This window comes from Pyricularia grisea (genome assembly GCF_004355905.1).
Source record: "Pyricularia grisea strain NI907 chromosome Unknown Pyricularia_grisea_NI907_Scaffold_1, whole genome shotgun sequence".
Lineage (NCBI taxonomy): Eukaryota > Fungi > Ascomycota > Sordariomycetes > Magnaporthales > Pyriculariaceae > Pyricularia > Pyricularia grisea.
This window is the reverse complement of record NW_022156716.1, coordinates 276,442-296,060: the sequence shown is the minus strand read 5'-3', so window position 1 is coordinate 296,060 and position 19,619 is coordinate 276,442. Positions and strand designations below refer to the sequence as shown.

The window sequence follows — 19,619 nt, the reverse complement described above, 5'->3', positions numbered from 1 at the left end:
AAACGAAAAGTATCATAAACAATGCAACGCCAAGAAAAGCACCTGGGCACCCACCAGCCAGCCCAAACTCAAAAGAGCACAAACGCCGGCGCATCATCCAACCCAGCCAAGTCCAACCAGCAACCACCAAAGCCATCATCCCTACTGGCCCACACGTATCCCAGAAACTCACGCAACATCCTATCAACCTCGGGATACAGCCTCGATACGACGAGTGGAAACATGTCCTCTAGGCAACAGCGCCTGTCCCCGGCCGATGTCAGCTCCGCGGCAGCCACCAACAGTGACAGGGAAAGCCGGTAGTCAAACGTCCCCACGCCGGCCCGCTCCTCCTTGGGATTCCGACCGACTACCGAGTACAGCTCCGTCATGAAGCTCAACAACTCGCCCGCCAGACGCGCGCCGCGGCCATCGCACCCTCCGTCCTGGTCAAACGTTACCGCCAGTCGGTGGAGGATCAGCGTCGCAGTCAGCTTATGGATGCGGGCCTGGGCATGCATGATCCCCCGCTCAGCTGACGTGTAAGCAGTCACGAAATCGCCCGGCACCACAGGCTGCCAATCCTCCAGCACCCGCTGCAGCCTCTCCTGCCGCTGCTGCAGCGCGCACTGCTGCACCAACCTGCCGAGCCGACACCCGCTGCCCAAATCACCCTTCCCCGCCGTGTTCTTGGCGAGCTGCAACGCACACATATCCCGACTCAGCTCGCAGATGTCATACAGCACCGGCAAAAGCGACCCACAGACACCTATATACCTATCCACACCCGGCGGACCACCCACCTCCAGCCTAGCGGCCGGCACCATCCTGCGCACGAGGCAGTTGCACGTGTCGAGGTACGCGAGCGGGACCAGGTCGCGGTCGACGCCCGGGCTGAACGTCTGCCGGCGGCGCTGCAGGTGTAGTTTTGCAGCGCGGCGCACGACGCCGATGGCGAAGCGGGCGACCGAGTGGGCGCTGCGGCCCGCGTCCATAAGGTCAAAGGTCACGACGCCGATGCCTAGGTAGATGGCGACGAGGGCCTCGGCCTCGCCGACGACGCGCGCCTGCTCGGTCCAAGTCTGGCGGAGGATGTTGACCGCTGCCGCGCTTTTGGAGTAGTAGCAGTAGTAGCCGTCACCCGATGGGTCGCCGTCTATCGTGTTCCTGCGGCAGAGGAGTAGCAGATCGGCAACCTTGGCGGCGCACGACAGCTGCAGACCGACGAGCGGCGACGGCTGCCCCTGCTGCGGCAGGCCCATGCCCAGCCCGCGCACCATGCCCTCGATCATGCCGTCGGCAAAGGAAGACGCCAGCACGAAATGGTCCGCAAAGGTGCGCTTGTCTAAAATCAGTCCCAAAAGCGTCCTATCCGCGGTGCTCAGCGAAGCCAGGACATGGTCGGACGGCTGGACGGTTGACAGGCTTGGCCTGGAGGCAGCAGAGGGAGAAAACGGCGACGATGGCGGCGGCAAAGTCGCCACTCCTCCTTCAGCTGCTGCTGGTGGAGGGATCTGCGCGGCGCTGTGTTCTTTTTGCAAATGGATAGACCCAGTCGCCGTCCAGACGAATTGCCTCCCCGCGACGGGCTGCGTCGACGTCCTGTCTGGCTTCCTCGGGCGGCCTGACTCCCCTCTAGTCCTGGAGGTGAGGCAGTGCCTGCCAAGACGAGCGCAGCGCTGACAAGAGGGCGTGGTTGTGGCGCCATTTCCACGACGCCCGCCGGTGCTAGTGCACTCTGGACCGGCGTAGACGCATCTAGTTTTGAGGCCATGACAGCTGTCGCATGCCAGGCGGGCGTCGGACTTGACGCGAATCATGGCGGCGAGGGTATCCCTTGTTCAGGATCCGAGGGGGCGGGTATAAACGAACCAATTATGCAGGGTCGATGCTTGAGTGGCTCGGGTACATTTTGGAAGTGTAGGTACCTGATTTGGATTTCACTGACAGATATTCTCTTGGATGCCTTGTCTTGCTGTGTTTCTTCTTAGCCATGAACCCATTTGCCGCTAACGTTTCGTGGACAAGAAATTCTAGTCTACATCAGAGTCAGCTAGATAATATGCTCGGTTGCTAAAGCTGAGGAAAATTCGGCGCCAGTTCACGGCAGTTGCAAACCCTTAAGTTCATGCGGGTGGGCGCTGGACGGCGTGTGTCGTGCCGTGATTCTTGCAAGTTTCGTTGGTCTAGGCTGGCCCGAAGAGACCATCCATGTTACACCAACCCGCCGGCTAAAATGTCGAGCCCGAAATGTGACGGTGGACATCTCGGAGCTGCTTCTACCCATGATAAAGATGTCGGAGAAGGAACCAGTAGGCTAATTCTCTGGAAGCTGCCTCTTTAAATTATCCGAACAAACAACAGGGATTCTGAGCCTGCATGCTAAAACCAAACAGGAAACCACTTTGGAGCACTTTGGATCGAGCCGCAGATCCATCTATCTGTTTATGATGCTCGTGGCACTAGAGTATCACTAATAAAGGGTACAAATTCCGAATGAGTAGCGATCTGTGGGTTTCTATTTGACGTTGTTGTTGCTCGAGTACACGCGAGGGTCAATCACCTGTTGCTACCGGCGCGATCTGTGGTTTTGGGGTACAGTATAGCTAATGCGAGTTTCCTCACAAACCAATCTATCTCCCAATCTTTTTGTTCGATTATATAACACGAACTAAAACCTACAATCATATCGAATGAACCGACTAAAGGTGGCGGGGTGGGTAAAAGCCGCTGATAGGCTTTAAAAAGCAACGCAGTACCTCACACGTAAGTATATGGTGCAATTACTGTCACACCCGGAATGAATAATGAATACCTGTTGAGTGGACATTATTGTATTATGAAAAACTTCGATATTTCGTGATAAGCCACATGCTTTGCGATGGCTTGATCGAACGCATGTAATTTATTCACGCACGATATCCAAACTTTTTGACCGACAAAAATGTACGCAAATATATTTTATTTAAAAGCGATTCATTCATATGCATTTCCAACCGGTGAAGCGCTTGCGTGCAACTGTTGATGGTTCAAATGGTTGGTAGTGCTGCAGATAAGGGTGGGTGGATGGTGCAGATGTTGACCATGGTAAACAAAGGTCGATCTTTTTTTTTGGAACTTTATGCGTGCAAGATTGCGTCGTGTGGTTTACGTCACCTTTTATGTGCCTAGACTTATACGTATTTTGATGGTATCTATTTAGTGTGAAATTTCTATCTTATTCATTTCCGGTGTTAAAACAATTGCTCAGTTATTATGTAGTTTCGATATAAACTCCGTGTACCCTTACATTTTTGATATCCTGATAGGTCGCGGCCGTCCGTAATGGTGGGTGGTTGACCCTCGCCGTATATAGTTTGGAACTAAAGTTTGGCCAAACAAAGTCGAAACGGTCGTTAGTCGTGATATACTTTCGTATTGAGGTGTATAACATTTTCTTATACGTGTCTATTTTTGACTCGCGCCTGTTCGCAAAACAACAATTTTGCTTTCGTGCTAATGGGCAAAATCGATATATAAGGCCAAGATCAGAACCAGAAAGGAACGGCAGCCATTTTCCATGGAACCAGCAACTCCAGTGCAGTATCAGCGCACAGTCGTTCTTATTTAGGTCAGCACCCTCATACATACTTGAGCAGTTGGTGGTTTTATGTCAAAAAGCTCTTTTAACTAATGCCTAGTCCTTGATATAGCAAAGCTTTGGTTTGTTTCGTCTTATTATCTGACCAGCCAAGAAGCTAGTCGAGTCATCGCTCCCAATGGGTCTGAGCAAAATCGCCTACCTGATCCTCGCGTGCTCTTCGTCACTGCTCTCCGTGGCAGGCGAGCCATGCACAAACCCTAGTCAGAGGCGGGCATGGTAGGTAACCGAGCCCCAAGCACCCGTACACCAAACAATGGAGTTCGGATGCCATGATGATGTTCCACCACGAAAGGATATAGTGGGAATCTAATACAAACTCAACGTCCCTGAGCAAACAGGCACACCCTAAGCGATGCCGAGAAAAAGGCCTACATCGACGCGGAGCTCTGCCTGATGGCGAAGCCCGCCGTTCTCGGTCTCAACGGTACAAGGACATTATTTGACGAGCTACAAGCCATCCACCAGTTGCAGGCGTGGGCGACGCACAGTGTTGTAAGTACCGACCCAGAAATCTCCTTTTCCACCGAGACCCCGTCCATACTAATCCCAAAACACCTCCAAATCACCAAACAGGCAGCATTTCTCCCCTTCCATCGCGTTATGATGCACGTGCACGAGTTCGCCCTACGTGAAGACTGCGGCTACACCGGCTACCAGCCTTATTGGTATGAGCAGCTCGACGCTGGCAAGTTCATCTCCTCGGTGGTGTTGGACCCGGTGACAGGGTTCGGAGGCAACGGAACCGGTACCAACGGCTGCATCGTCGACGGGCCGTTTGCCAACTACACCAACAGCCTGGGGCCGGGTTATGATGTGACGGACCACTGCATCAACCGAGCCATCAATGAGACCGCCTCCACCTTCTCCTCTCAGCAAAACGTTGACGAGTGCCTCAGCAAGACGACCTGGAAAGAAGCGTGGGCTTGCATAGAGAGTGTGCCTCACACGGGCGGCCACGGGGGCGTCGGCGGGGAGATGAGCAACGGCGTCAGCAGCCCCGGGGATCCGGTGTTCTATCTCCACCATACATGGCTGGATAAGGTCTACTGGGACTGGCAGGCTAGGGATAGACCGGCGCGGACTAGCAACATCAGCGGAAATAATGTCATGAGGGATGACGTGCCTGGGTTCCCCCCCAGGCCTGCCTATATCCCGTACGCTTGGCTGATGTTCTTTTTTGTAACTTTGATATTGGTCTCGTTGGGAGTAGGTGCTAACAATGCCGTCATCTATAAACATCTAGTGAACAAAATGGTGCGCCTGGTGACCCTGGTAACGAGACCACATTGGGCCATATTATCCAAACGTTTGGTAAACTGCCCAACGTGACAATCGCCGATGTCCTCGACATTCAAGGGAATTATCTGTGCTACGAATACGTCGAGCCTTGACGGGAAGGAGCTTTGCAAGGACAAGGAAAAGGGGGGTCTGCCCTGAGAAAAAGGAACAAGGAATACATGGTCAATGTATGATTCACTATCCGATTTGAGATGATTTGTTCTATTCCCGCCATTGGTACTTTTTGATAGAGAGAAAATAGAGAGTAAATATGTCACAGATTTTCATGCGCATAAATTGCCCCGGTCATAATCATGCATGCTATATAGTAAACTAGATCCAGGGAAATTCAGCCGCCTGTTCAACAACCGGATTATGTCGCCCAGATAGACGGACTATTTTGTCAGCCTGCACGGTGTGGGACTTGTGGTCCATGCGGTTAAGCCGATCAGGATGTGTAGTTCGGCCACTGTTCAATTGTCACCTACCAAGTAGAAAATGAAAGTAGGAATTTGTAGCAGCAATATTATTTAGGGGTGTGATTATCTCACAACAAGTGTTTCCTCAATCACAACCGGGTGGATACCTCTACAGTGGGTTTTGCTTTTCAGTACAAAATGCCTAACAATTGCGAAAGTTACATATTTTATCTGTATAGGGGTAAAGATCCGGGACCCACGTGATAAGCACAGGCACCAGCCGCAAGAGCCTCCTTTGTATTCTCGCAGGTTTCCGGTTAAGAACGTGGACCTCCCAAGCATTTAACCATTGCCACAATTCTTTAATCTTTGCATTTGTATTTCTATTAACCAGGGAAAAGGTTATCCGCTATAGTTTTCATATTTTAAATACTGGGTATCGGGCCAAAAATTCGGTAATTCAACTTTTTTAAACGGCCCGAAATCCCCCCGAATCCGGAGGACCCGACCGGCGAATTAACGGGGATTTTCATGGGATGGTGGAAACCCAAAAACTGCTTATGTTAATGCCCAAGAAACCAAATAAGCTTCTTGGGTACCACACAGTCGCTAGAAGGGTTCTTTGGCTGTTATATGGGCTTGGGCGCCTTTTAATCGACAGTGGAGTTTATTAAAGGGTATTTTATGAAATATAAAGACCTTACGAATTAAAAGACCACCGGAAACCGATGCAATTGCGTTATTAACACCTCTTTCGAAATTGTATTTTATTCTTGGCTAAGGAATTTACATACAAAAAGGATTTGTCGCGAAAAATTGATCGAAATCCGAAGTGTTATTAACGGGGCCGTGGTATTACTTAAGGTGGCCGGAAGTATTGGGGTGTTGGGGGTGGCGAGGTGTTCGGAATCGGGTGGTCCGACTTGACAAAACAATACCGAGAAACGGAGTAAGAAATGAAACACATTTCGCTATAGAGTAACCAAAGCAACTGAGCAAATCAAAATTTGCCTTTCGGCCCTTCACTTTATACAGAATTTTCTGGAATATGACATGAATACTGGGTTGTGCCAATTATCTGGCCCGGGTTTACATGGATCCTATTTGCCAGACGATTTGGTAACGATTTGGTAAAAGAAAACTCTTATATCGCCGAGGAAAATGGTTGCAAATGAGGTTAGGTTTTCTTGAATCATAGTCCATGAATCAGCAAACCTTGTGAATGAGAAGCATCTATTATGCCTTTGTGTTTATGAAGATCACACTTTTACAAAATTTAAGCCTCTAAAGTCTCCGTATCGTTAGTAGAGGAGATTAAATTAAGACTTGTTAAGGTTTTATTGCGTTTTATTTCGTGAGCAATATGAATGCGTTTAGTTTTGCGATTGTCTGCTTCATGTGTTCTGCCTTACATTTTCATTTTTACCTACATAAAGGGTGAACAGACCTACCACAAGTCCTATTCCCAAGGTCAGCCACACTACAACCATTCCAAAAAACCATCTGCCAATATTCAAGCTTTTTCATTCGACCTAGTCTACCTTTTCTGATCCGCCACCCTATCAAAAAGTTGGGATACGCGAATTCCAAGCACCCCCACCACTTCGAAACCTTTCATAATGCAGCTTTCATTCTCTGCAATCGTCATCCTCTTGACCTTCGGGGTAAATCCTGCAACGGCCGACAAGCACCACGACCTTCTCTGCGTCAAAGCCATGCCCGACAACAACAGTGTAGAGCTTAATGACGCCACACGATGTGCCTGCGATTTCCTGAAAAGTCACGAAAAATGTAGCGATTGCACTATAATGGAGAATCGATTCTGCCATTCGGATGGCAGGAATTTGGACGGCGATGATTTTGAGGACGCATGCGTGAGGAAATGCCTGGACTTTGGGGCTACTGGGTCATCCATACCCCCTCACTAATTTGGCACAATTGCGGTCTACGTCTAGAATAGTCAAAGTGGTTGATGAACGGGGTTTGATTGGCCTGGTGGGACGACCGCATGGGGTCGAGAGCTACGTCGAGGAAACTAGTCAGCAGAGGCAGCGGAGGTCTGGGAAACCATAGGGGGAAGGACGGTTGTATGAGATGCGCGGGACTGGCTCCCTCGCGGTGGTGGCGAGGAGTTAAGGTGCCGCGCAACCAACTTGTGTCATGCTCGGGTATTTCAAGCATAGTTGGCCCAACGGGGATCATATTATCAATTTAACGCAAGCGATGAACCCCTTTGATCTTTTTGCACCATCGCCTTGAACTCCGGAGTTTAGAGGCTACGGCCAGGCATATGTTGGAGGTCCTTGGTGTATTCGGCATTGTAACGATGAAACTTGCGATGTTCTTGGAATGTAAACTGCTCGGTTGGTTTTTTATAAAGTTGGCCTTTACCCAATTGGCTTTCTTTTGGTGGAGTAGAAGCCAGCTAGGTCGAAGGCGGGAACTGGCTCAACGCTGTGGAAAACACCTGTTGGTGGGTTAGGTTCCATACGAAGAAGTTTAAAAGGCGGTTTTTTTAAAAATGAGTATAAATACAGCAATGATAAATTATGGGCATGCAATCCATCTCTATGCGATGCGGCGACTTTAATGAACTATCAGGGTATAATTTTTATGGTTAGAATTTGCGGCAAATGAAGACGATATTCTTCCCCCATGATAGAGACATCGCTGGGCTCTAGTGCAGCCGCACAAAAATCACCCCGTCCAATCCAATGATGTGGATTTTTTTTTCTTAGAAGGGTATAGTAGGTTTTGCATTTAACAATAGGTTTCCCTGTTGCTTTTTGGACCTTTGCCAAAATATCACCGGTTCGTTCAAGGTTTGCTTTATATGCGTTTTTAAATTACATATACCATCTCGATCGGCATTTAATTTAACCATGGGCGCTGATGGCGCCCGGAAATAATGGGAACAAATGGGGTTTCATGGTTATTCATAAGTTCCTTATATGTTTTTATAGGCTGCGATGACTTTTTTTTGGTGTCTGTGGATTTCTCCATACAAATAACAACCAACTAACCCAGCGATTAAAATCAACACGTCGCCTTTGCCGATAACGTTGCGTACCCCCTGTTCGGCACCCCCCCTGTTCGGCACCCTGAAAATCTAACAACGAAATGCCTACTTTTATAAGCTGATTTAAATATAAAATTATCAACGGACAAAAATACAATCGTTTTCACGCTTCTCCGGTTCATTAACCTCTTCTTCATCAGCTAAAGGTTCCAAATTTTCTATATCCTTTTCCTGCAATCCAATAATGTTCTGTTTGTTAACCAAAAGCTCGTTTGGATCCGGAACCACCCTCCTCCTTTTAACCGGCCGTATTGCCTCCAATTGTACTTCCAATAAACTAATTTTTTGCTGGGCGCTAGCCAAAAGGGTATCTTTAGCTTCGAAGCTTTTTTGGACTTTTGCAAATAAAAGACGTAAAGTAGCGTTGGTTTTATTGGATTGGGAAAGTTTTTGCAGTTGAAATCGGACATCTCGGGTCGTTTTAAGGGTTTTCCAAATAAGTAAAGACGGGTCGTTAATTTTTTGGGCTGGGCTTTCCGGTGTTTTATCCCTTTGCAAACCGTTGTTTTTATCTTTTATAACGTTGGCATTGCTATTTTCTAACAAAAAAGGGCTTAAAAGTGGTTTAACCAAGTTTACCGGCCATAACCCCGTTGTACGCCAACCAGATTGAATGGTTTTTGCTATAAATGCTTTTAATCTGGCTTTTCGATAACAAAGTAGGAAATTTCGTTTTCCAATAATTGTTGAACAGCAAAATTGGCTAACAAATCCAAGTTGACGTCGATAAGCTTCTTTTAACGGCCCAAAAACCGATAGATCCAATGGTTGGAGAACGTGTAACGAATGAGGGGGTAAATATAGGAGTTGAATATTATTTTACAAGCAAAAAAGTATAAATTCGTCCGTTATATGTGATCTATGGCCATCCAAAACTAATAACCGCTTTTCAGGGGTTAAAGGTTGGGTATACGGAATAAACACTTTTTTTAACCATTCGATAGCCGTTTCGTTATTTGTCCACCCGTTTTCGGTTGCGTAAAATTTCCAATTATCGAAAAGGCTTAAATCCGTCGGAAACCATTGTTGTTGTACGTTTTTTCCCTTAAATATAACAAGGGGAGGGAGGGCAACGCCCGTAGCCGATATACATTCGATTATAATCGTCCAACCCCGCGTTCCGGGCTCTTTCCGTTGCAACGGCCGGATCCCGTTAAGCCCTAATACCAGGCCGTTAGATCTTTTACCTTCCATTATACCGGTTTCGTCCATATTCCAACGGTTTTCCGGTTTAATAGCGTTAATAACCGGGTTCGTAATATAAAGCCACCAAGATTTAATTACCTCCGTAGTAGCGCCATTAACCCGGGCGTTATCTATTCGACGGGGCCTTTGGGTTTTAAGGATTGGATAACGAGCCAAAAAACGAGTTATCCAACGTTTTCCAAGGCCTTTTGTCTCTCCGGCGGCTTGAAGAATTCGTTCGGCAAAAAAGCGTAATTCTTAATGCGTTGGCGGAAGCCCTAAAGCTGTTTGGGTAAGTACCCAATCAGCCAAATGCTTTTCCTGTTCCGTAGAAAGCCTTTGAAAAGGGCTTTGTGCTTTTTTATAAGTTTGAGAACCTTTAAGTCGACTTTGAAGTGTAGACCTAGGTATTCCCCATTTTCGGGAGGTTTTTGCAATTGGATTGCCATTATTGACGTCGTTAATTGCAGATATAAGCTGTTTTTCAGTATATTGCTTCATTGGAAAATGGAGAATCAAGATTAGAAAAAAGTAAATCCAAAAGTGAAAGATTCATCGAGATATTTATAATAGAAGTTGGAGGATAAAAATAAAAGTGTTGTTATTTTTGGGTGCCGAACAGGGGGGGTGCCGAACAGGGGGTACGCAACGTTACCTTTTAACCCAGGCCGGCCCAGCTCGGGCACAGTTTTCCTTTAATATTGGATTAAATAAAAGCACTGAATACCCCACGGGATTTACGGAGTATAATAAATAAGTAAATAACGTAACATAATCGCCAATTAGATCCGAAGATAAATATTTTAATGGAAAATTAAATTCCAGGGATTTAATTTTATCTGCCATTTTTAATTCTAAACACCCTCTATATGAATCGCCTTCATAGTACGTTTACATAATATTAGTTGAAACTTAAATTAGATAAAACGTTATTGGTTATACGCTACTATCTTAATTGTATTAAATTTACACGTTATAAAATTCCCATTTTTAACCTTGGAATTACAGCTTTTACATTCCAATATTACCGAATAATTTAATAACCACATTTCAATGTCATAGACTTTCAATTTTAAATAAGTAACAATAGGTCACGTACGCGTACAATAATATTTATAATTGAAAACATTTAAATATAAAAAATAACAAATTTCGGACAGGGTTATAGTCGGGAATACTGATTGGTTTTTAAATGACAGGTAAGGTGATATAAAATAGAATACAACGTTTCTTCGGTGGAAATTTATTTTAAAAGTGTAGCGTTTTATATACAAATGTAAGACGTTAGCGGTCATTTTATCGTAAGTATATGGTTAGACAGTCCAAAGAATTGATATGGCATTTTCGGTAGCAGTTGAAAATTACGGGGAGGCAAAACCAAGACGATAAGGATAAAAATGCGAAGATTTCGAGCCGGAACATGCAATCAATTCCAAATAAAAAAAAGGAGTCATAATGCGCAGGTTATCGAACCAAAACACAATTTGGAGTCCAAAAATGTGAAATTTCAAAGCACATAACGGAAAGATCGAAGCGCAAATTGTCTATTTATATTCCAGCAGTCCACCACGTGCGGCGATATTGGCGTTAAACCCGATTAACAGGGCCCTTAAATCCGGCGGGAGCGTCACCAGGTTCTTTGTTACAAAATAGGTACATCGCGCTGCACGTGCGTGTGGTATGCGCCGTAAAGTTATCCTTATAAAACAAGACATGTGGTTTTGCAGTTGTTAGGAGTTTTGTATTTTTTTTTTTTAAAAAAAAAAGAAAAGAAAAACGCATTGTGACGGTATTCACCCGGCTGTGGCTTGATGTGAAATAACCGCCTCCTTATTTAGACCCATATTCTCTCTCGCACCGAGCAAGGCATGAGGCCAAGTCGCTTAAAAGAGTGCCGGGTACCTTGGGGGCTTCGCCACGAATTATGCGATGCCGACAATAAAAGCGACATCCCTCAAGTGCTCTGTTTGTTGGTTCGTTTCCGGGTTGCTGAGGGGGAGCAGCAAGAGCATTGCTGGCAAGAAGGGAGGTAAAGGCTAATAAGAAGCGCATTTTTAAAAATATATTGAAACAATGTTAAAGTAGGAACGAATGAAAGATTTGATACGAGGAAAATAAACTATAGGTAAGTTTGAAAGCGAGGTAGGAAGAGTTGGGATTATTTGAGGAGGTAAGGCTCTTAAATATAATTTCATACTATTTAACACAGACTTTGCTTTTTCGTCAAATAAAATATGCCAAGCAATAGTGTTCGCCGGCATTAGCCTTCTTTCGTTGAAGACGTAAAAATAAACCTTGGCTTAATTAATTCGCCAGGGAATATTTACGGGCTTAACTCGCATTATTCTAAAAACCTGTTTTATATATTAAAACACACATGAAAAGGGGCCATATATTGGAATATGATCGACGGATAAGTGATCATATTAGACAATGTTCAGGACTAAAATATAAATTAATATATAGAGTGGCATGTAATTAATAGGTTTGACAAAAACTTAATAAAACTGGCGTCGGCTACCTGAAAATATTTAATCAAAGGGCTGCTATGCTGAGAAATGGATGCAATTATTATGACGTATATTTTAATTTGCTGGGGATCTATATATATTAAGCGAACGAGCAAACAGGAGTGGAATGAGCAGAATTTTAATTAAGCCACACCAAGTAAAAGTTCGTAACGAATTAATCTACCGCGTAGCTTCTAAGTTGTTTAGCTAGAATTATTATTTTTTGCACCTTCAGTCCGTATCTTAAAGCCGCAGGCGGAAGACGAGCTTTGTACAGGCGTTTATTGTAAGGTCGGTGACGATATAAAAAAGTTACATGGTCGCGCTTAAATTGGACATCGAAATATGCTTTGAGCGAATGATACTCGAGGCCGATTTAAACTTGAGTAGCTTGTCAAATGATGCCCAACTACAGCAGGCATTCCTTGTCATCGAGTCAGTCAGCGAATAAAGGTTCTCTTTCTCATTTCCCATGCTTTTTTTTGCCTCTGTACCTGACAGAGCTAAACAGACTATCAGAGACGACTAGGACGCAATTTTCGATCGCTTCTCCCCTACGGATCGCTGTGATTAGGAAGAAAAAAACGATACGTCACTGCTAGCTTGGCACTCTATGGCCTAAACATATATATTAAGCCCTGAGAACTTCGTTGATTTATATTTAGCACGTATCCCCTCTTATCAGATGATGCACTGACCAGGGCATCGGCCCATGTCTGTCAAATCGAAGACCCCATTTTTAGCAGTTTGGGAAAAGAACTTTCTGGAAACTTTTCTATGGTTCCTTTTAAAAACCCAGTCCTTATGGCCATTAAAAAATTCTGCCTCCTGTGGCAGCTTTAGGATTTTGAATGAGGCTAACGGTGTTAATATTTAAATCAGCTCGACATCCGTTCAACTAAATTTGTTGAAATATACTAATCGTAGTACGATAAGCTTATGTGTGGTTAAGCGTATTATGTGTACCAGATTTACAATATTCCGCCTTTAATATAACGTTGGAACAATAATCACCGTCCTTGGTATGGGATCCCCAGTAAAACAAATGAATATAGAATCCGAATGTTTGATATACAAAACACCCATAAGTCCAGGCAACCCATTTTTTTATGTGAAAAATAATACATCTAACAAATAGGCAGGAGTAATTAAAATATGAAGACTTTGGCCATTTGCTTATTGTACCTACAGTCCCTACCCGTAAACGAGTTTTATAATCACCAAAACTAATACGAATAATACCGAATATTCGGCAAATGAAACTCGGCCTTGGCCATTTAACCAATACAAATCGCTATAATAAATACCAAATGATGTCCATTTTGTAGTACGTATAATTACCATAAGGTACAACGCAGGTAATACCCTATAAACCCCGCACTTGCAAACCCTAAAAGCTATTAACACCGGCACCTGCACATCGGCATTATTAATAACATCTGTAATGTGCATCCTCTGCAATTGGTACCATGTGCAATTATATTATTTGCGACGAGAGAGCAGCTGCGCGCGTACCTCTTTTTTTTAGGTAGCAAATTGAAACAATATAGGCGCAGTTAATGCGAATTGAAGGTGGTGCGAACTGGAAATGGTGCGTCCAATGGTTGAAATCTTTGCGGGGTTGTGCGTGCAAAAATATGTAATCTCTGGCGTGGCTTTGCGTGGTTTTACGTGGCCTTATGTACCGACATATATGTTATGTATTGGTGAAATCACCACATCCCAAGTTTAGGGGTCGATTTCAGACCTCACGTGCATTACGACCGAGCTTTTACTCTAGATACTTATATCATGGGTCCATGGGCGATAATCATCCGACGGGAATGATAGAGAACTGGTATCTGAGGCCCAAAAGTTTAAAGCTGGGGTTGCAAATCGTAAAAGCAAAGAATTATCGCAGGGCAGGACTCCAAGCTGACACCTAAGTTCCATAGGTAGTGAGCCGCCGCCGATCCGCTGACATTGTCGCTTTCCCGTCATCCGGTATCGTGTAGTATCACATGAACTAATCCTTGGGTGTTCCCTATTTGCTTTCACTGTGGAAGGTCGACCGTTGCGTTATTCTCCCCTCAATCCAGCTTAGTGCTGTTATAGTTTCCGAAAGCGGTTTCTCCGGATAATATCGATTCTTTGGCGAAGCTGCATAATAAGCTTTTAAGCCGACGGCCTTTTGACACAAAGACCGGAAGTATGCACAAGAAGTACACAATGCTCTGGGGCTCGATATCACGACTCAGGTACTGCTATCTGTGACCACCATCTGTACCCTATACCGTGTTAAATGTCGTCGAAAACTCTATCTGGGCTGATTCCGATTTCTCATTTACTTCATACGTAGGGTCCCTGGGTAGGACGAAAGCTTCTTACAATTTGCATTACTTTTGCAGATGGAGATGAAATTCCTCCATGGAAGGCGACACCACTAAGGGAACAACATACATTTCAATCTCGTTGACTGTGATGATAAATGTTAACGTTGATCAAGCTAGCCTCTTGCAGATCTATCTAATGCAGCAACTTTCGCCCAAGAACCCGGGTGTTTCCTTTCTTGCTCATCACCATACTCACCTGTCTCAAGTCACTTATTCGCTCGCTCTTTACATCTCGCTTTAATATACACTCAATTGAACAAATGGCGACGGGTCATGGTTTTTCACCTTAGACGCCATTGTGAATATCAAGAAGCAGGACTTAGCGGCCCATAGAACGATGAAGTGACCATGAGCCAGCGATCTCGAGTGCGAAGCCAGGCGATGCAAAATCGGGCCAGATGAATAAGCGAACCTGTGCGGTGGTAGCTGTAAATATACATGTCGATGTTTGGTACATATCTTACCTTGGATGTGTAGGCTTAATATTTGCAAAGATTTAAATGCGTTGCAAATCATTCACTTGGTCGTGGAATGTCATCACATGGAATTGAAATGTCATATTTATCGCTAGACGGCAGATATCTTCTCTTTAATGCAAGCCCACCCGACTTGCTCACAACGCCCAACCGTGCGCCGGGCCCGCTGCCCACGAACGACCTTCTGAATTGAGGGTTGCATTTCTTGGCAATTGGCGGCAAGTAACCCCAAATCAAGCAAATCTCCCGGTCCATCAAGGTGCCAAATTCCACCTTTGGCAGGAAGAAGAAATCCACTCGTTGCGGTAATTTCCCCAATGAGCAAGTTAATGCGCCGAGAGCAGCAATACAAACAAATACATATACACGAACGTCCAGTCTTCGTCAACATCCTTTACAAAGACAAAAAATATGGAATCCCTCCATCTCCGCTGACAACCATGCAACCAGGAGCACTCATTCTCCTCGCCGCCGGCGTGGCTCAAGCCCGCCTTGGGCCCTGGGAGCGCGCCGCACCCCTGCAGCCCCGCAACACGGACGAAGCGGTGATAGTGACGAGCAAAAAAGTAATCGTCGAGTGCGGCCAGGGAGCTTCGTTGTCCGAGCTGACCGAAATGATCACGGCGACTGGCGGCAACGTGGTCAAGACGTTCGACTCGGACGTCTTTGTCGGGCTGAGCGTCGAGACGGACGACGCGGACAGCCTTGACAGTATTGTGCGTGACGGCAGAGGGTTGGCGGCCCGGGCGTGGCCAGTCGGCAGGGTTGAGGTGGCCCCTGTGCAGCCAAGTTTGGCATTCAGCGACGATGCGGCCGCTACAAATTGGTCGGTGCACTATTCGACCGGTGTAGATGGGCTTCACGAAAAGGGCGTGTTTGGGAAGGGGGTTAGGATTGCAATTATCGATTCAGGGGTTGAATATACCCATCCTGCTGTGAGTTTGGATACTGAGATCGGCCCGTGCCTGGAGCTCATGTGTTGTAAATGCTGATGCTGGTTTATGGCAGCTGGGTGGGGGACTCGGGGCCGGGTTCAAGGTTTCCGGAGGATACGATCTGGTTGGCGATGCGTATGATGGCTCGAACGAGAAAATCCCCGATGCTGACCCCATGGATCATCTTGGTCACGGTACTCATGTGGCTGGTATAATCGCAGGGAAGAGTGATTTGTGAGTGAATGAGAATGCAGGATATGAAAACAATGGAGATTGCTAACCATGCCTTTCACCATAGCTTTGTCGGTGTCGCACCAGAAGCCGAAATACTGGCCTTCAAAGTCTTTGGCGCTGTGAGTTGCTCTGGAATTTTATGCATATATATATATATATATATCTACGAACTCCCATCTCACATTGCAGCTCCATTTCTAGTTTGAAGGCACCGACGAAGACACCCTGGTTGACGCCACAATCATGGCCTACGAGGCCGGCGTCGACATTATCACAGCCAGCATTGGTCGCGCCTCGGGTTGGGCTGACGGAGCCTGGGCAACCATTGCCTCCCGTATTGTTGACAAGGGCGTGGTTGTGACCATCGCTGCCGGTAACAGTGGTGAGGATGGCCCACTGTACGCCAGTAGCGGGTCGTCTGGCAAAGACGTCCTTGCTGTTGCTTCAGTCGACACGAGTGTCGTCCCCGCCAAGCCATGGCACGCAATCTTTTCCCTCAACGGCACCTCCAACACCACGCTAATGGCCTACATACCATCCTCGAACCGCCCCCTGTGGAACTTTACCGGTCTCCCCATCGTCACCCTATCCCTGGATGCAGCCAGCCCCTTTACCGGCTGTAACCCCCTACCGGCCGACACGCCCGATCTATCCAACTCGATCGTTCTCGTCCATCGCACCCAATCCTGCTCCTACTACACCGTCCAGGCAAACCTCGAACCCTTCAACGCCACCGCCATCCTCCTGCAAAACAACGACAACCGGCCCTTTGCGCCCGTCAACAACAACCAATACAAATCCGTGCTCGCCGTCGTCGACTCCCCTTCCGGCACCGCCATCCTTGCCGCCCTTCGCGCCGGCGGCAACGTTACAGCCGATTTCACACCGCCTTCAGACCCGGACTGGGCCGTCGGGTTCCGCGACTCGGCTGGCGGGATCCCGTCCTATTTCTCCTCGTGGGGCGGGACCAACGAACTCGAGATCAAGCCCGACGTCGCCGCTCCGGGAGACGACATCTATAGCACGTATTTGGATGGGCGCTACGCAGTCCTGAGCGGCACATCAATGGCCACACCGTACCTCGCCGGCGTTGCGGCGCTTTACATCAGCCAGCACGGCGGGCGCACGACGCACGGCCCAGGTTTCGCGCGTTGGTTGGCGCGGCGGATCATCAGCAGCGGCGAGACGCTGCCGTGGCAGGCGATGCAGCCCCAGGCCGCGCCGACCGACTTTGGCTTTGCGGCTCCGGTGGCGCAGGTTGGCAGCGGGCTTGTCAACGCCACCAAGTTGTTGGAGCAGGTGACGGCCGTGTCGTTTGACGCGTTTGCGCTCAACGATACGGTCAATTTTAGGGCCAGTCAAAGCGTCGAGGTTACTAATCGTGGTGCCGAACCGCTGACGTATACTTTTGAGCTGCAGCCTGCGGGCGGGTTCAACATGCAGGGCAGGACGTCGGGGTTGTTGGCTGATGTTCTTGACGTGGCGCCGTTTGCTTTAGTGCCGAATGTGACTTTTCCAGAGGGAAACTTTACTGTGCAGCCTGGTGAGACTAAGACTGCTAGGTAAGTCTAGCCGCGTTTGACATTTGTGCTCTAATTTTTGATCATTGGTCTGCTGGCATCTGCTAACGCTGTTTCGCAGGTTCACATTCGTTGCACCGACTGTCGGTGATGAATCCAAGCTGCCCGTTTACAGTGGCAAGGTCTTGATCAAGGCCAGTAACGGGGAGAATGTGGGCATTCCCTACTATGGTAAGTGAACCTTTGACACCTGGACTTCACATCATACAAACTATATATATGTCCTATCCAAGAAAATCGCCAGTCAATATACTAATGCTCAACTCAGGGGCTGCGTTCAACCTCAAAGCTCAGATGAAAAACAAAATCTTCCCTTCACCGTACCCAGTGCAGAGATCCGGCCCTCAAAACCAAAACATAGATGTTTACAACTCGTAGGTTTTCATCGTGAAGCCTAATTCGGCGAAATGGAAGCTGACACACCCGCCCTTGCCATCTTGCAGCTACGCTTTCAACGTCAGTCTGCGAGCTCAAGACTTCCCCAAAATCCAAACCAACTTCAAATGGGGCGTCAAGGAGCTCCGATGGGACGTAAGTTTGACAAAATTCCCTCGCGTCAAGTTCTCGGTCTCTCGTGGAAGAAAATTGTAGCATTAACGCCGCCACTTAGATCTTCGACGCCACCTACAACGAATCGCAATGGTCGTACCCACCAGCCGTTGCAACCGGTGGGTTCGTAGGCTCGGCAACGTATTCACTATCAGCAAGTAGGGCGCTCAATTTTGACCCGGCCACCATGGACAGAGAGCGCGTAGCACCGTTCCCGGTCACGGGCATCGAGCGAACTTCGTCTTGGACCGAGCTCGGGAAGAGGTTTTGGTGGATGGGGAAGTTAGCTAATGGGAGCTACATTGCACCGGGGACTTATAAGTGAGTTGACATTTTCTGTCTCCTCTGAAGATATTTCAGTGTTGATACTAATCATCTTTGCGTTGTATCAGAATGCGCTTTGCAGCTTTAACTCCCTTCAGTGACCCGAAAGAGGCTGATAGCTGGCATGTTTGGAAGACGCCGGACATTACCATCCGACCTTATCAGGTCTAGTGATTAGCCAATCGCAATAGAAGTAAAAATTTGTGTAGCGTCAAAGACAAATTTTATTTTGCCAATATATTACGTCCGTATTTCCATTCAAAAGGGACTTAGAAATACACGCTTAGACATTTCTGGGCACTGGAATCAACCCACCACATTAGAAACTTGACCCCGCGAGAAGGTTTGAGAGCATTGTGGAGTGGTCCTCAAACTTCCAATGAGCTCAGCCCAGCTTCTGACGCTGAGTACCACTCTATTGATAATGAAAAAGCCAAATGTGACAAGAACGCACATAACCTCACCCCACCTGAAAAAGAAACTCTGGGATGGTTTTTGTTGGCGTGGTAAGCCATCCACTGGACGAGGTTGGACATTCGTTGCACAGGATGCGGCTAGATGGTTATGTATTAATGGATTTGAATCCTTTATTGTTTATAAAATAACAATCCTATATAATATAGCAAGTATACAATAATCAAAAAACAGTTATGTGAAGATTTATTTCTTATTACCTCCATAAGTTGACTTCTAAGCTCTGGCACAAGTACTGAAATTGACATAACTATCTTACTAACCTGGATCGGATCAAAATGCAAATACACTGATTAGAAGCCGCAGCTATAATGTTGACATTGAAGTCGCTGTAACCCAATACACTTCCACCCATCGCAAAAAAAAAAACCACCCAAATATTTTTCCTGCAACACTTTTATGTATATTTATTAAGTACTTATTTAATCTATGATAAACTTGTACATATTAGAACTTAGGAATCATGTATTATTCCAAAAGCTGGCGTCCATTAATGCTAATGATATCCCGTATAGAAACAAACAATTGTAAAAGAATACGTTGCATATTTCTTTCCAACCACTGTGTACACGTAGGGATTTG

The 19,619-nt window shown here is 46.6% G+C and overlaps 4 protein-coding genes across 4 annotated transcripts; 3 read left to right on the top strand and 1 right to left on the bottom strand.

Moving 5' to 3' along the window:
- Window positions 1-68: 68 nt before the first annotated feature.
- On the bottom strand, window positions 69-1,799 carry PgNI_00062 (uncharacterized protein; the record flags this gene model as incomplete). Its single annotated transcript, XM_031120146.1, has 1 exon — window positions 69-1,799. One exon carries the CDS (start codon window positions 1,797-1,799, stop codon window positions 69-71), a length of 1,731 nt encoding a protein of 576 aa, XP_030986381.1.
- Window positions 1,800-3,737: 1,938 nt separating this feature from the next.
- On the top strand, window positions 3,738-5,013 carry PgNI_00061 (uncharacterized protein; the record flags this gene model as incomplete). The annotated part of the gene is made up of 4 exons (XM_031120145.1): window positions 3,738-3,838; window positions 3,961-4,114; window positions 4,196-4,776; window positions 4,866-5,013. The coding sequence occupies 4 exons, from the start codon at window positions 3,738-3,740 to the stop codon at window positions 5,011-5,013; spliced, it is 984 nt and encodes a 327-aa protein (XP_030987668.1).
- Window positions 5,014-6,938: 1,925 nt separating this feature from the next.
- PgNI_00060 (uncharacterized protein) lies at window positions 6,939-7,247 on the top strand (the record flags this gene model as incomplete). Its single annotated transcript, XM_031120144.1, has 1 exon — window positions 6,939-7,247. One exon carries the CDS (start codon window positions 6,939-6,941, stop codon window positions 7,245-7,247), a length of 309 nt encoding a protein of 102 aa, XP_030987669.1.
- Window positions 7,248-15,258: 8,011 nt separating this feature from the next.
- On the top strand, window positions 15,259-18,734 carry PgNI_00059 (uncharacterized protein; the record flags this gene model as incomplete). The annotated part of the gene is made up of 9 exons (XM_031120143.1): window positions 15,259-15,876; window positions 15,950-16,110; window positions 16,175-16,229; window positions 16,312-17,672; window positions 17,752-17,861; window positions 17,959-18,064; window positions 18,134-18,221; window positions 18,301-18,560; window positions 18,632-18,734. The coding sequence occupies 9 exons, from the start codon at window positions 15,259-15,261 to the stop codon at window positions 18,732-18,734; spliced, it is 2,862 nt and encodes a 953-aa protein (XP_030986637.1).
- Between the last annotated feature and the right edge of the window lie 885 nt (window positions 18,735-19,619).